This window comes from Emys orbicularis, chromosome 8 (assembly GCF_028017835.1).
Source record: "Emys orbicularis isolate rEmyOrb1 chromosome 8, rEmyOrb1.hap1, whole genome shotgun sequence".
NCBI classification, from domain to species: domain Eukaryota; kingdom Metazoa; phylum Chordata; order Testudines; family Emydidae; genus Emys; species Emys orbicularis.
In genome coordinates this window covers 7,823,553-7,839,099 of record NC_088690.1, presented here as the reverse complement: position 1 = coordinate 7,839,099, position 15,547 = coordinate 7,823,553, and the positions used below count along the sequence as shown (strand labels likewise).

At 40.5% G+C, this 15,547-nt stretch overlaps 1 protein-coding gene across 1 annotated transcript in view; it reads left to right on the top strand.

Moving 5' to 3' along the window:
- Nucleotides 1–15,547, top strand: part of SPATA6 (spermatogenesis associated 6) — a 55,766-nt gene that overhangs the window by 31,159 nt on the left and 9,060 nt on the right. The window contains exon 11 of the mRNA XM_065409445.1: nt 11,919–12,018. Within this exon, the coding sequence (XP_065265517.1) occupies nt 11,919–12,018 (100 nt within the window). The remainder of the gene's footprint in view (nt 1–11,918; nt 12,019–15,547) is intronic.

Below are 15,547 nucleotides of genomic sequence, written 5' to 3'. Positions count from 1 at the left end.
ATGGAGTCCAGAAAGCCACCTCCACTAGAAAGCAGAATGCTGGTAAATATAACTGTTTTTAAAAGTTTGCTCACCGTAGAGGCTGTGACCCGGTTTCCTGTCCAGTTCCAATTGATTTAGACTTTCTTCTGTCTCTGTTATCAAAGCTGTTCTTAGGTAAGCATCTGCAGTTTCCATCTGCTATTACTGCTTATGCTGGCCCTGAACCTGGCCCTGTGAAAAGGTGCTCTGGCTTTGTCTGTCCCCCAGTGAAACACGTCTTTAAAAGTCATACAAACTTGTACACTCCTGTTCAGGAACCTACTCAACTTTGGGACTTGAACTTGGTATTAAATAAATTCATGGGAGGGTGTTTGAGCTTTTAGGGTCTTGCTTTCTTCATTGCTTTTCAGTGAAGATCTCCTATTTTGTCACAGTTAACTTGGCCAGGAGGGTTTGAGTTACAGGCCTTGATGATCTGTCACCTTATACCGTATTCCACAAAGACCAGTGGCTACGTTACCCCAATCTAGACCAATTTATATCTGACTTTTCATCTCTATCACTGATATCTCTGCCTGTCTCTTTCACAATGCCCCATAATTATGCTGAGGAGGTGAAGTTGAACACCATGGATGTCAAGAGCACTGGCTTCTACTTAAACAGGACTAAGCCATTTCAGAAGTCAGACAATTTATGGTCTCTGGAGAAGAATTTGAGGATCAACCATCTGAGCTCAAAGACTGTCACAATGGATAAGAAAATGCATCCAGTTTTGATATATACCAGGTGTGCCTGAATGCTTAAAGGTTCGATCAACAAGAGCATTGCAAAGTTGATGGTGTATACATGCAATGTACCCTTATGTGAAATTTGTAGGGCTGCTACCTAGAGGTCAGTTCACACCTACGAATCACTATTTTCTTGACACCACATCCAGAGCAAATGGTAGTATTAAAGGACATTATTTAAGACCCACCTCCTTAGAAGGTGATTGGCTAGCCTTCATGCTTTAAATTAAATGAGTTTACTTATCAGCAAGTTTCAGAGTAGCAGCCGTGTTAGTCTGTATCTGCAAAAAGAACAGGAGTACTTGTGGCACCTTAGAGACTAACAAATTTATCAGCAAGAGCTCTTGTTCTCTGTGTGCCTCCATAGAGCTACCTCTTTTCTGCTTCAGAGCCCAGCTCTACACAGGGCTTCTGGGGGTGTAAAGGAACTGAGGGACCATTAGAAGGGATGATGCATTCCCTGTCTACAGAATTTAGCACTCAAGAGGAATTGAGTGCACCCACCAGCTACTGCTCAAAACAATTATGTACTGCCATAGTATGACTCTTAGTACTTGTCTACACTTTAAAAAAAGTTGGTTGTTGTAGCTATTCCTTCACACTTAAAGCAGCAAAAGCGACATAGTCTGGGAGCAGTGATATCAGTATAAAGGTGCTTATACCAGTATAGTTTCTTGTGATTTGGAAACTGAAATAAGCTATATACTATAAACCATATAGCTTTTATTGGTATAGCTATATCTACAGGCGGGCTTTTACTGCCATAATCAGGTCAGCAAAAAAAATCACACCTCTTCCTGACATAATTATGCCAGTAAGACCAATCCTTACAGCATCTCTCTGTGTTGGCAATATATGCCGAGAACAGGTTGTTTTTGGTAAGTAGCCACTTCCTATCCTTTAACTGGGAATAAAGTTACTTCTTCTGGTTACCATGAGTACTGCAGAGATACAAAGTATCCAAGTTCTATCCATTTGGTTTTTCTGGATGATCTCTCATGTTACATGGGTAGTTTCTCAAAGATTCTTTTAGCTGCTTGTCTGATTATATTTATCTAAGGAGTTATTTTTTTTTTTTTTTTTCTGTCTTGCAATAGAGCTCTCCAATTGTGAATTTGCTACTACAGTACTTTATTGATTTCTGTCCTGTGATAGTTTGTCCTTCTATGTAGTTTCTTCTCAGCATGAAGTTTCTGCTTTGAAGTTGATAAATTCTTCATGGAGGCCACATGCGCACATTTACACACACAGTTGGAAGGTTTGCTGGTGGGGAAGGAGTTATACCTGATGCAAACGTTTTGCAGTAAGCTTTTGCATTAACTCTGCTATCCAAGATGGTGTAGGATTTCTTGCTATGTGCAAATGAATGTTTGGACTGTCTGACATTTGAAAATACCTATTTATTATACAAGTTGAGAGTTGTAAGCTGGTGTTTAAATAGTATACACATCTATTTGAATTTCTAATAGTCTGTTCCATCCTAGTGGATGTCTGAGAATTGTATTCATCTGTATTGTAACATCCAGACTTAATTCTTTTTTTGCACTAAGGTAAATGTTGTCTGTTTGCATGACTTGAAAAAAAATCCTTACCTCATAAAAGAAAATAAATGTCTTTAGTCACATTCCAAGGGAAAATAGTTTTGTACCTTAGATCGTACTTGACATAGCATCTTTGAAATGAATGATGAGAACTTCTCTGATCTGGCATTTTCTAGGTCACTGAGCTATACTTCCAAAGTGTTTATACAATCTATTGGAATCAATAAACAATTTAAACTGATGTAACTGCAGAATGTTTGCAAGGCCCAAGGAAAATTGGAAGTATGACAAAATACAGCTATAGAAGTTTATCAGGGCAAACAGCCATTGAAATGAAATGACTTCCTCCAACATTGCAATAGAATACTGACACCTTAATCACATAAATAAGTAGCTAGTGGTTTTTAAAATGCATTATTAGTGGTTTTGGGCAACTGAAATTCCTTTATTTATAATTTAAGAAGCTGTGCTCTGAAAGCCATTTTATAAAATATCTCCAATAGGAGTTATCACATCATTAGATGGTTTCAATTTAGATTATGGGTGTTACATTTTCTGGCATCATTTTATTTTCGGATGACTTTTGATTGGTGTAAATATTAACATTGACTTAAAATGTGGATTAGGCTTTATAGTTATTACTAAAATTAGACAGTAAAGATACTGGCAAAACTAATTAAAAAGGAGCTGATACTGTTTTTAATCATACTTAAGGTTTTGATTTTTGTAAATTAAGTTCAGGGCTGATGTGATCAACAAACATTTCTTATACCACAGTGCAGACTAGTGGATTGTTCAGTAATGCCACTGAAGAAATGCATATAGCTTTTGCACTAAATACTTAGTCTTCTGCTGTGGTACATGGATACATCTCATATGAGTGACTAAAATAGCAAATATGGTTTTATATTTTCCAAGATAGAGCATCTGACCCCTAATGGATATTTATAAACATAAGATCAGTAACAGTGCTTTGAAATCCTCCAAACAAACTTTAGCCGCTTTATTTTCTGTTTCAAAAAAGCAAATACTGTAAACTACAGCAACATGTCTGACCTCTCTTTCCAGTATTAAACAACACAAGCAAATCTGACAAATTGAAATTGCTGTATACATGAGACAAAGTGCCATGCTCTCATGGACTATGTTTCATTTGTGGAAATAGGAACTGGCACACTTGAATTGCTTGCAAATCTACATTTTTTACATGCACAAGTTCAGCAGTAATTTACCCAGTGCTAGGGTTTGAAATTAGTGACCAGACGTTGGACGATCACGTTACTAACCCTGCTCTTCTTTTTTCTTTTCTTTTCTTTTTTTTTTTGGGGGGGGGGGTCATTATTTCATTCTAACCTGCTCTAGTTCATTCTATGTCAGAGCATTTCAGCAGAGCTGCAGGTTTCTAGCAATTTATTGGATAATAATATAATGTATTCCTTGTAATGTTCAGACCTAGTTCAGTTATATGACGAAAAGGCAGAATCCAGCCCTCTCACTCATAATTTCTCTGATGTCAGATCAGTTAAGAAAAGTCAACAGACCACTCTGCCTTTTTCTAAGAATGGTTACTTAAAATCTGTTACTCCGACAAGATTTGTTTTGTTTTTAGGTTCTACCTCGAGAAGAAAAGAATAATTTGAACTGCTCATACACACTGCTAGGTTTTCAATTAACTGTAACCATTCCAGAAAAAGACATTATGTCTAGTTTAATGGAAAAAATCTGCTCAGTGATGGTTAAAGAGCAAACAAAATCTTAAACTATATAAGGAATCTGAAAATATGCTGATACATAAATCAGTGATAACCCTCACCTGGATGACTATGTCATTTCTACGCATTCTCTCTCCAAAGGGAGATAGTAGAAACAGGAGGGGGTCAAAAATGGATGACAAATGATTAGATGCATGGAAATATTCTGTAGGAGGATAGGTTGAAAAGATTGGGACTGTTTACAGGGAAGACATGAAGGCATACCAAATAATGAATAATTTAGAACAGGTAAAATGGATACAGAAAAATGGAGGAAAGAACAGGAATCTTGAAGTAGAACACGTATGGAATAACCTGCCCATATTTGGAGTTGCTCAGTTAGAGGTTGGTTATTCTCTGAAGCATGAGAGTTTAGATCACATCGAAACCTTTGGGTTATCATTGTCATCTTTCTTGCCACTTCTCTTTTGGGGGTCGATGACTTTGAGTCTTCTTCCAGAACTCATGATCATACACGAGGCTGTTGTGCAGATTGACCAGATATCAATAGACCTCAGAAAGGCCAATGTGCAGTGCCTTTAGTCTTTCCCCTGGGTCATCTTCTGTGCACAACCATGAAAGAGCCATCCTACTGATGTAGCTGTCTGATCTCTGCTTGATATGCCCATACCAATGTAGACCAGCCTCCCTCAACTTGTCTTCACTTGGAGAAACCCACATTAGGCCCCTTACGACCTCATTTTGTTTCCTATCATAGAATGTCCAACCATTTCATAGAATCATAGACTATTAGGTCTGGAAGATACCTCAGGAGATCCTCTAGTCCAATCCTCTGTTCAAAGCAGGACCAGCACCAACTAAATCATCCCAGCCAAAGCTTTGTCAAGCCAGGCCTTAAAAGCCTCTAAGGATGGAGATTCCACTAGGTAACCCATTCCAGTGCTTCACCACCCTCCTTGTGAAATAGATTTTCCTAATATCCAACCTAGACCTCCCCCACTGTAACTTGAGACCATAGCTTCTTGTTCTGTCTTTGACCATCTCAGTGTCTTAATTTCTATGGTGGAGAGCATACTGATTTCCTTTATCGTGGCTGGCCAACTCTCTGTTCCATATGTTAAGATGGATCGAATTACAGTTTCAGATACTCTGCCTTTTAACATTATTGAGGTCAGCTGCTGCCACCTCCACCACAGAGCTTTAGAGTAGTGCCAGGGGAATCATCATCCTAAGAACGACCATACTGGGTCAGACCAATAATCCATCTAGTCCACTATCCTGTCTTCCAACAGTGGCCAGTGCCAGGTGCTTCAGAGGGAATGAACAGAACAGGCAGGCATAGAGTGTTCCATCCCGTTTTCCACTCCTAGCATTTGGCAGTCAGAGGCTAGGGACACCCAGAGCATGGGGTTGCCTCCCTGACCATGTTGGCTGATAGCCATTGATGGACCTATCCTCCAGGAACTGATCTAATTCTTTTTTGAACCCTGTTATAGTTTTAGCCTTCACAACATCCACTGGCAACGAGTTCTCCAGGTTGACTCTGCATTGTGTGAAGAATTACTTCCTTTTGTTTGTTTGTTTTAAAGCTGCTGCCTATTAATTTCATGGGGTGACCCCTGGTTTTTGTGTTAGCATGAGCCATTGATCCTAGATATTTAATCACTTTCACTCTTCTAAGCTCTCTGCATATATCATCTTTTCTGGTGAGTCCTCCTCCTTCAATTATCCTAGCCTTGATCTTACCAACATTCACTTGAAGTCCAACCACTCAAAACTATGTTGCCATTGTTCAAAGTTGGCTTGCAGAGTCTCTCAATCTTTCACATATATCACTAAGTCATCAGCAAACAGCAGATTCCAAGGCACCTCCCTTCGTATATTCTCACTTAGCACATCCATGACAACCACAAACATAAAGGGGCTCAAAACTGACCTGTGACATAGGCCAACATTTACTGGAAAATCTCTACTGTGGCCCCATTCAATTTGTCTATGGTAGTCACTCTGTCGTACATATCCTGGATATGACGGGGTATCCTTCTGGGAAACCCTTCTGTTACACACTATACCGAACTATTTCTTATGGTACATAATTATATGCCAAGACCAGACTCAACTGCCATCTTTTTTTCTCTGAACTTCTCCTTGGGGATTCATAGTGCACATATGGCATCAATTGTGCTCCTTCCTGGCATGAATCCAGCCTGATCCTTCCAAATTTCAACCATTCCACATAAATATTTTTCAATAATCTTCTTCCATACTTTCACAGCAGGTGATATCAGCTTAATTGGTTGATAATTAGCACACAACGTAATATCTCCTTTATGTTTAAAAATAGGCACCACAAAGCTTTCACGCCATTCATCCAGCATTTTCCCTTACTTAAGAATAGTTTTGAGTGGTTGGACTGCACTCTCAGCAAGTTTGCAGATGACAGTAAACTGGGAGGCGTGGTAGATACGCTGAAGGGTAGGGATCAGATACAGAGGGACCTAAACAAATTGGAGGATTGGGCCAAAAGAAACCTGATGAGGTTCAACAAGGACAAGTGCAGAGTCCTGCACTTAGGACGGAAGAATCCTATGCACTGCTACAGACTAGGTACCGAATGGCTAGGTAGCAGTTCTGCAGAAAAGGACCTAGGGGTCACAGTGGACGAGAAGCTGGATATGAGTCAACAGTGTGCCCTTGTTGCCAAGAAGGCTAATGGCATTTTGGGCTGTATAAGTAGGGGCATTGCCAGCAGATCGAGGGACGTGATCGTTCCCCTTTATGCGACATTAGTGAGGCCTCATCTGGAGTACTGTGTCCAGTTTTGGGCCCCACACTACAAGAAGGATGTGGAAATATTGGAAAGAGTCCAGCGGAAAGCAACAAAAATGACTAGGGGTCTGGAGCACATGACTTATGAGGAGAGGCTGAGGGAACTGGGATTGTTTAGTCTCCAGAAGAGAAGAATGAGGGGGGATTTGATAGCTGCTTTCAACTACCTGAGGGGAGGTTCCAAAGAGGATGGAGCTCGGCTGTTCTCAGTGGTGGCAGATGACAGAACAAGGAGCAATGGTCTCAAGTTGCAGTGGGGGAGGTCTAGGTTGGATATTAGGAAACACTATTTCACTAGGAGGGTGGTGAAGCACTGGAATGCTTTACCTAGAGAGGTGGTGGAATCTCCTTCCTTGGAGGTTTTTAAGGCCCGGCTTGACAAAGCCCTGGCTGGGATGATTTAGTTGGGAATTGGTCCTGCTTTGAGCAGGGGGTTGGACTAGATGACCTCCTGAGGTCCCTTCCAACCCTGATATTCTATGATTCTATGATAAACAAACGTATAAGATACTTAATACTTTCCATTCCCAGTGATTTCATTTCACCCACTAGTACTTCATCTGGCCCAAGTACTTTTCCCTTTTTCATTTTCTTAAGTGCCTCTGTAGCCTCTTCCTTCTGTATGCAATCAATCAGGCCTCAGTTCAGCTTACATGTTCTTATTTCCTCCTTTGGGTTCTCCTCATTCATCACTCTTTCACAGTAATCACTCCAAACTTTGCTAATTAATTCTCCGTTTATTTGCAATATTCCTTATTCATTTCTAGTGTAAGCAAACTTGTTCACGTCTCTCAACATTTTCTCTCTTGCCTTGGCAAGTCTTTTGATGGTCTTCTCTCCCTCATGTCCTCCTAGTCGGTTATATAACACATCACGGGCCACACTTTTAGCCCCCACAACACTTGTTTTGGCTGCTTTTTTGCCTCCATGTATGCCATCTTATCTCTCCTCAAGCCACTGACCAGCTTTTTTTTTTTTTTTTGGAAGGTTACTATTTTTCACCCCCAACAGATTCTTTAACTTGAGGAGTCCACCACCCAAATCTCCCTTCATATCCTTTTTGGCGTTGGTTACATCATTTCTAGGACTTCATGTGCCATTTCTAACAGTTTACTTTCATTTGAATCAGTTGTCCTCCACCCATCCCTGTGTGTAGTCAGGAAGTCTATGCATTACTCTTTGTTTGAAGGTTTTCTCATTCCCATCTTTAAGTTGCCATCATTTAGGCCCCGCTGGTGCCCAGGGGCTCAGATGTTTCTGCATTCTGGAGTCCATAAGGAGAAGTCTGTGCTGTCTCACAGTGCGCTTTCTGGGTATTACCTTACAATTAATTATTTGTGATCTATCTAAGAAATCAGTTTGGGACTTGTCCTCCACTGGCACAAGTTATGAGATGGCTTTCCCTCTTCTGCAAGTGCAGTCACCAATTCCAATGCCAGACAAGTCTGTAGAACCTTTCCCCCCTCATGGAAAATGTGTTTATGGTTCCAGTGCCTTATGGCCTGCTTCATATCCAGCCTTGTCAGTTCAAATGTGTGCATTTTAGATCTGTTCCAATAAATGTCTTCTCATTGGATGGTATGTTTCCAATAAGGCACAGCAACTCATCGAAAAACTTCTCTTTTGATCCTCTCAGGATTCTCTGCATCTTGAGGTCTTTAAACCATGATTTGAGGACTTCAATAACTCAGGCATAGGTTAGGGGTTTGTTACAGGCGTGGGTGGGTGGGTGGGTGAGATTCTGTGGCCTGCGTTGTGCAGGAGGTGAGACTAGATGATGATAATGGTCCCTTCTGACCTTAAAGTCTATGAGAACTCTCCTAACTGTGGTGCACGTCAACTTATTATACGGATAGTGACATCTTCCCAACACAATTTAACATCCATTAGTCAGTCCAACCTTCTGGTAATCTCCATCATATGCCTGTGCATGGTTTCATCTGGAACAATTTACAACACTATTTCAGGAAGTTTAATTCCCTGAGTAATAGATTTTGTAACCCTCCATCAGCATCTTGGCTCTACAACTTTCCCTATGATCTCTTGTATACGTGTCATGTTTACTATTCGCCTCATTTTCAGACCTCGCATAGTTCCAGACCTCCTCCAGAGAATGTTCTACATTCCAACTTGCACGTCTGCTTACTCACTTGCTTCTTTAACTTCTTTTAGCGGCCTTTTCCTAGTTCCAGTAGTCAAACAAGGCTGCTGTACATAGCTTGCCGGGTACTTGACATAGACGTCAGTTCACATGAGCATGTCTGCTGGAGGAGCTTTGTAGGTCAGCTATCCAAACCTGCGACCTTTTGGTTTGAAATTGGAGTTTCCCTTCTCCTAGTTGAGCTGTCTACCAAGGGTGACAAGCTCCACCTGCCCTGGCAATACTTTTGGGGTTTTTTATAAACATATTTGATCATCATCAGTTTAGCCTTCCTTCTTTGCAAACTCTTGGTCAGCAAAAAACAGTCTCCCCCCCCCCCCCTTTTATCTAGCAACTGTGCCTAAACAATCAATAATAATTATAGGCTGGGGTGGTAGCCCTGCCTATTATTAAGGTTGCCCAACATATCCCATAAGACCCTATTTTCAGTAGTTTATAACTTTACCAGACTTCAACTGTTTGGGCTGAAATTTTCCATGCTGGGTGTCTGCCTCAGGCTGATTTTGGTTTTGAAAATTTCAGCCAAAATGATTCCCTGAGTTCTGAGAAAGAGGCTAGTGAAAGGTACATTTTGTCCATGTTTAAGAATTCGAGTGCCCTTTTCTTTAAACAGCTCTAGCATCTCCGTGCTTTTGAGCAGGGACTTGAAATTTCTCAGAGTATGGCCCTGTGTTGTCCACATTAAAATCGCCCCAAATTTGGCCAAATTGTAAGCCATTGAAAAATTGCAGTTCACACATGCTCAGTAGAGACTTCATAAACTGGGACTTGCTGGACAAAGAGACTGGAGCTAGGAACCAGTGTAGGTGGATACTGGGGAAAGTAATGGGGGAGGAGGCGTGGGGGAGACTGATGGGATGAGGAGCCTGAGAGAAGAGACTGGGAGCTACTGTGTGGGGAGCAGAGAGAGAGATCAGGTGTGGAGCTGGAAAGGGGGAAGTGGAACTAGCTGGGCAAGGTGACAGGGCTTGGGGGGAGAGATCTGTGAAACCTGCTGGCAAAGGTCCCATACCACTCTACTGCTGGTCCACACAGAGGTTGACAACCTACTATTGCTATCAGTTACTCCATTAGCTCAAGTAGCAGAGGACTGTGTAGTGGATCTAAAGGTTCCATCCCTGCTAATATGATGCAACATGGTAGAAATCCTGTTTTTTCAGTTGGCTATTTTAAAAATTGAGGAAATTACACACAGAAAAACTGTTAAAAGAACATTTTTAAGGTTGCAAAGTCAAACACTCAAAAGTTATGTAATGGCAGAATTAAAATTCTCTGTGCAACCTTAATGCGTCTCCCTTGTGCATATGCATTGTCATAGTCTTTAATTGCATGATCACATACTGTTAGTGACTTCCTCAGCATCACATAGGAACACTGTGGCAGCAGGAGGAATAGAAACCCATCCTCCAGGCAGCATTCAACTCCTTAACCAGAAGACCAGCCTTTCTCTTCCTGCGGTCCTTGGCCTCATTCACTACATGCCTTCCAAATTCTGCAACAAATGAGACAGGACTTGTACAGATAACAGCCTCCTTCACTACACAGCCCTGTTTTATCTTCAGAAGAAATCCACTGCACTGATTGAGGCAGAGGTCTTGTGGGAAAAAATAGTACTTGATCATCTAATGAAAGACTGTATCGTAATGCGTAGATGTAAGGGGGCTGAATTAAGGTTGCACAGGGAACCTTAATTCTGGCATCTCCTAACTTCTGAGTGCTGGACTTTGCAACCTGAATAATAATATTCTAACATAGTAAAGTGTTTGGCGAGGGGTGTGTGAGAGAGACAGCAAAAGTGTAGGTCAGCAATGAAGAACACGTGTAAAAAGAGCTGATCCCAAAATCTTAGTGGAGAAAAATAACTATTTAAGATTAACTCCTATTCTGAAAAGTTAAATGCATGGGGAAAGGTAGAACTGAAATCTTTTTAAATTACTTTTTCAAGTAAAATGAAATAAACAGGGTGCATGTCATGAAAGAATAAAATCCATCCGTTTGTTTTGCATTAACAGATGGAGTTTCTTCTTTGATGTAGGCGTCTTTTAAAAAAAAAATTAGGACTTAGAACTTGGCTACGTCTTGTAAGATGGAAACTGAATTTGCAGTTTCATAAAACTGTTTTGTGACTTTCAGGGGTTTGTTGGTGGTTTGGGGTTTGTTCTGTTGATTCATTTTGGTGGAGGGAATTTAATGTATCTAATTCTTCATGTAAGAAGAGAAAATGGGATTTCATTGCTGGGGATGAAATGATTGTTTAGCTTTTCTATACCATAGCAATAGTACAGATATGACACACAAACTTTACAGTTACAAATCAGTGCACAGATAATATGGACAACGCTTGCACATCATTGAAATTGTGGCTATCTTTTCCCAATGCGCCCCTTCGAAAGGTTTCTTTAGCTCAGTGATACTCAGACTGAGGTTCATTGCTGCACATGATATTAAAATGCTGTGTGATTTAATTATTAACCAATCTAAGTTATTAACCAATCAGGATGCTTTTACTATCCTATGTTATTAACCAATTGTAGTTGATAAAATAATAATAATACTTGGTCAGTCATTTTTTGTGAGAATACTAATATATATATATATGCTAAGTATTTCCCCGTTGTACTGCTTAAATATGAATATATAGTAAATGAAACAATAAATTCACACTACTGTGGCTCTTTTGGGTAATGTTGATTGTTAATTTGGCTCCTGAATACCACCAAGATCTGAGTATCACTGCTTTAGCTCTATCCCAGAGGAGAAAGAGAGGATTGAACTTTAACCTTCTATACATTCCAAATAGAAAGTAATAATTTGTGTTTCTTAATTTAAAAAAAACTTCACAGCAAAAAGTGTTGGCCCTCTTTAAACTAAGAATATTTCTTCTATTTCCCCCCCTCTCCTATAGATTTAATTCTGGTTGGTCTACACCAGCAAATGGAGAAGAGATCCATAAACGAGTGAAAAACATTTTAAGGACGCACAGTGCTAGGCAAAGGCTAACATTTGTAAGTTTTATGTTTACAAGCTAAAAAACATTATTTGCCACAAAATATTTTAGGAAAAAAATTGTGCCTCCTATAGGTTTTGAGTAATAAAAGGTTTCTTTTCTGTGGAAGTCATGGACAGTATGGCAGGCACTATGCAGCCTTTATGGACGGGGTTGTGGGTAACTCCCTCACAGAGCATCAAGGGATAGTGACATTTGTGTTAATCTTTACATTTCTCTCTCCTGCTCCAATTTAAAATAAACTTAATAGAAATGTGTTGTGTGACTTCAGAAAGCTTAATTCCCAGGTGCCTGAACGTCACCCAGCCGGGGATACTGTATTCAGCTGTTTTGTACAGGTATCTTTATTCCTCAGATGCATGTAATTTTTTCTTCATTACCTGACCTTCTCTGAATGGTGGAGGAAGAGAGTGCTCTTTACGTAAATAAGAAGTTTATGCCCTAGATCAGCGAATTTCATTCTTCTCTCAGAACTTAAGGGCATTTGTAGTTAGATAAGTGAACCCATATTCTAGTGTGTTGGAGTCCTAGAAACATAGGCCAAGATTTTTTTAAAAGTTAAGCTTCTACAGCCATAAAAGCAATTCTGCTCTGAAAATGATTTTGTAAAATTGGCATAATGAGATTCCGTTTTTGTGTCTTGGTGACTCCAGGTCAAATCAATTTACAAGTAAAAAGATTTTATTATAATTGCCTAACTCAACCTGGAATCTGAAAGTCAGTATGTGTTCATTCTGGCTCATGGTCCCCCAACAATAATTCTGTAGTTGAAATGCAATTAACAGTGCTGCTGATCTGTAAGCTAGGCTGGAATCCAAGTCACTCTCCTATAGCTGTGTTGGCTAGTCAGAGGTAATGAGAGTAAAAACACTAGTAAAACTCAAATTGGAGCAGATCTACACAGTAGTGATAATACTTAAATGTTTTCATCCATGGAACTTAAAGGGTTTATGAAAGAGAGCTAGTGTTAGAGATGGGGAAACTGAGGTGCAGAACGGTGAAGTGACTTGCCAAGGTCACCCAGTAGGTCAGTGGCACAGCTGGGAATAGAAACTGGTCTCCTGACTTGTTGTGCTACCCTATCCAAAGACAAGAAGGCATCTCTTCTTCTTTTTTTCATAACACTCTTCAGAGTAGAACTGCGCTTAAAAAACCTCAAATCTATGTAGCCAGAAATCTCTTTAGTCTGAACCTATTTCCTGAAGTTTCAAGTTGCTCAAGTTCATCTATGTCCTTTGTGCTCTGTTGACAAGTTAAACAGTATGACAATCTGTTAAACGCTTTTGTGATGTTCCATTTAGTCCGATAATTCCCCTCTTGAAGCTCTACCATTGTATGGGGTGAATACTGTTAGAGAAATTTCCCTTCGCGAGATCTCTTATCTCCAAAGCACAGACTTCTCTTGTCGCTCCACCTGTGCATGCAACATAGCTGAGGGTGAGCAAAGCATGTTATATGCCATACCAGCTTACTGCAGCACTGAGTATCTTAAACCATTCTTTACTGAGAACTTCACAAATACAAACTCCTACATCTTCAGCACTCTGGCACAAATAGCAATTATACCTGTACTCAGGTTTCACTGCGAGTATGGATAGATCAGTTTTGTTCAAAGGTTGATTTGAGATGTTGGTGCTATCACACTTTTTTGTCACTGGACATGAGACCAAGCCTCCTTCCTTCCCTCATCTTTATCCTCTACGTTCTCTTAATATTAAACATTCCCTTGTTTTTCTCCCATCATGAAAATCTTACTGAATCCCAACTACTGTATTGTACTTTCCCTCCTCTCTTGATCATATGGACAATTCCTTCCTACCAACTCTCTCTTTGACACCTTGTAGACTAGCTTTCTGTAGCATCAAGTGGCAAAATCACTCTTGCAAAAGAAACCCAGGATAATATCTTGGCAAGATCTAATAGCTTTAGCTCTCTCTTCACCTTTGAAAGGACTGATAACGCCTCCTTGTCCCTGGTCTTCCAATTCAATCCAACCGTGTCTTGGTTTTTCTCCTTCCTTTCTAACTAGCTCTATAGTCTATGGCACTATCTTCTCTTCCTCTCCCTCTTCGTCAGAGTTCCTGGGACTCCATTCTTGGCTCTGTCCTCCCACTCCCTCTGGGTCATCTCATCCATAACTATCTTTACAGCAGTAGTTATCCATAAATCTACTTCTCTGCTTCTTATTGTTACTTCCAATTCTGCATCTTGCTGCTACCTCTGATTCACGATCGTGAACCCAGTCTTGGCTGTTCCCCTACGCCCCGTTGTCTTTGCTTTTTCCTGAATTGGTTCATGCCACCACCATTTTTCCTGTATTACAGGCTCTCATGCCTAGTGTCATTTTTGATTAGTCTTTGATTCTTCCATCATGGCCAAACCATTGCCAAAACTTATCATTTCCTTTTTTACAATACTTCCAAAAATAGTCTCCTCTTTTCACACCCACTGCCAAGGTGATAGCCCATGCTCTAGTAATTTCCTCCCTAGGTTACTGTAACCTCTTCCTCATTGGCCTTCCCCTCTTCTCTTCCTCTTTTAGTTCATCCAAAATGTATCTGCTAAGATCCACATGTTGTCAAAGCTCTCCATAGCTCCACTCTGCTTTTATACTTTCCTTCATCTCTACCCCCAACCCAGCCTCCTCACTATGTTCTGCCATACTTCCTGTTTAACTCTCCCTTGTCTCCTTTTCCCATGCTAAAATTCATGTCTCCTTTCATGCTTCCCCGGCTTCACACTCCAAGTTCTATGCAGCCTCTCTGGGTATGTCTACACTGCCAGTTGGCCTGTGCCTAGTGGCTTCGAGCCGGGGGCTCAACGCCTGCTGGCTCTGGATTGCGAGGCTCAGCCCCTTAGCCCAAGTCAACAGGCATGGGCCAGCCATGGGTGTTAATTGTAGTATAGACATACCCTCTGAGAGCGATACTTGTTCAGTGAAGTGTACCCTTAGCGCCCTCTACCAGCTGTGTGTTATATTGTACCTGCTCTGACTTTAGACTGTTGGATTTTCATATTTACTGAAAGGTACAGTTTGACACTAATGGTGCTATATATATCAGAGGGGTAGCCGTGTTAGTCTGAATCTGTAAAAAGCACCAGAGGGTCCTGTGGCACCTTTAAGACTAACAGAAGTATTGGAGCATAAGCTTTCGTGGGTGAATGCCCACTTCATCAGACGCGTCTGATGAAGTGGGCATTCACCCACGAAAGCTTATGCTCCGATACTTCTGTTAGTCTTAAAGGTGCCACAGGACCCTCTGGTGCTATATATGACTTCTTTACATGAAGGGATGAGAATGAATTGTTACTGATTAGCCTAAAATGACATCCATGAGCTCCTGTAACTTCTCTTTTGGAGGGAGGACAAAAATTTGACTTTTCAAATTATTAATCTACAAATTTATTTACAAAACTAGGTATACGCACAGACTGAAATTCTTGTCAAATGAAAGATATTCGGTCTGAATCCCCAGATTTACAGTATAGACAGTAACTAAAATTCATATAATTCATATGTTTGTACC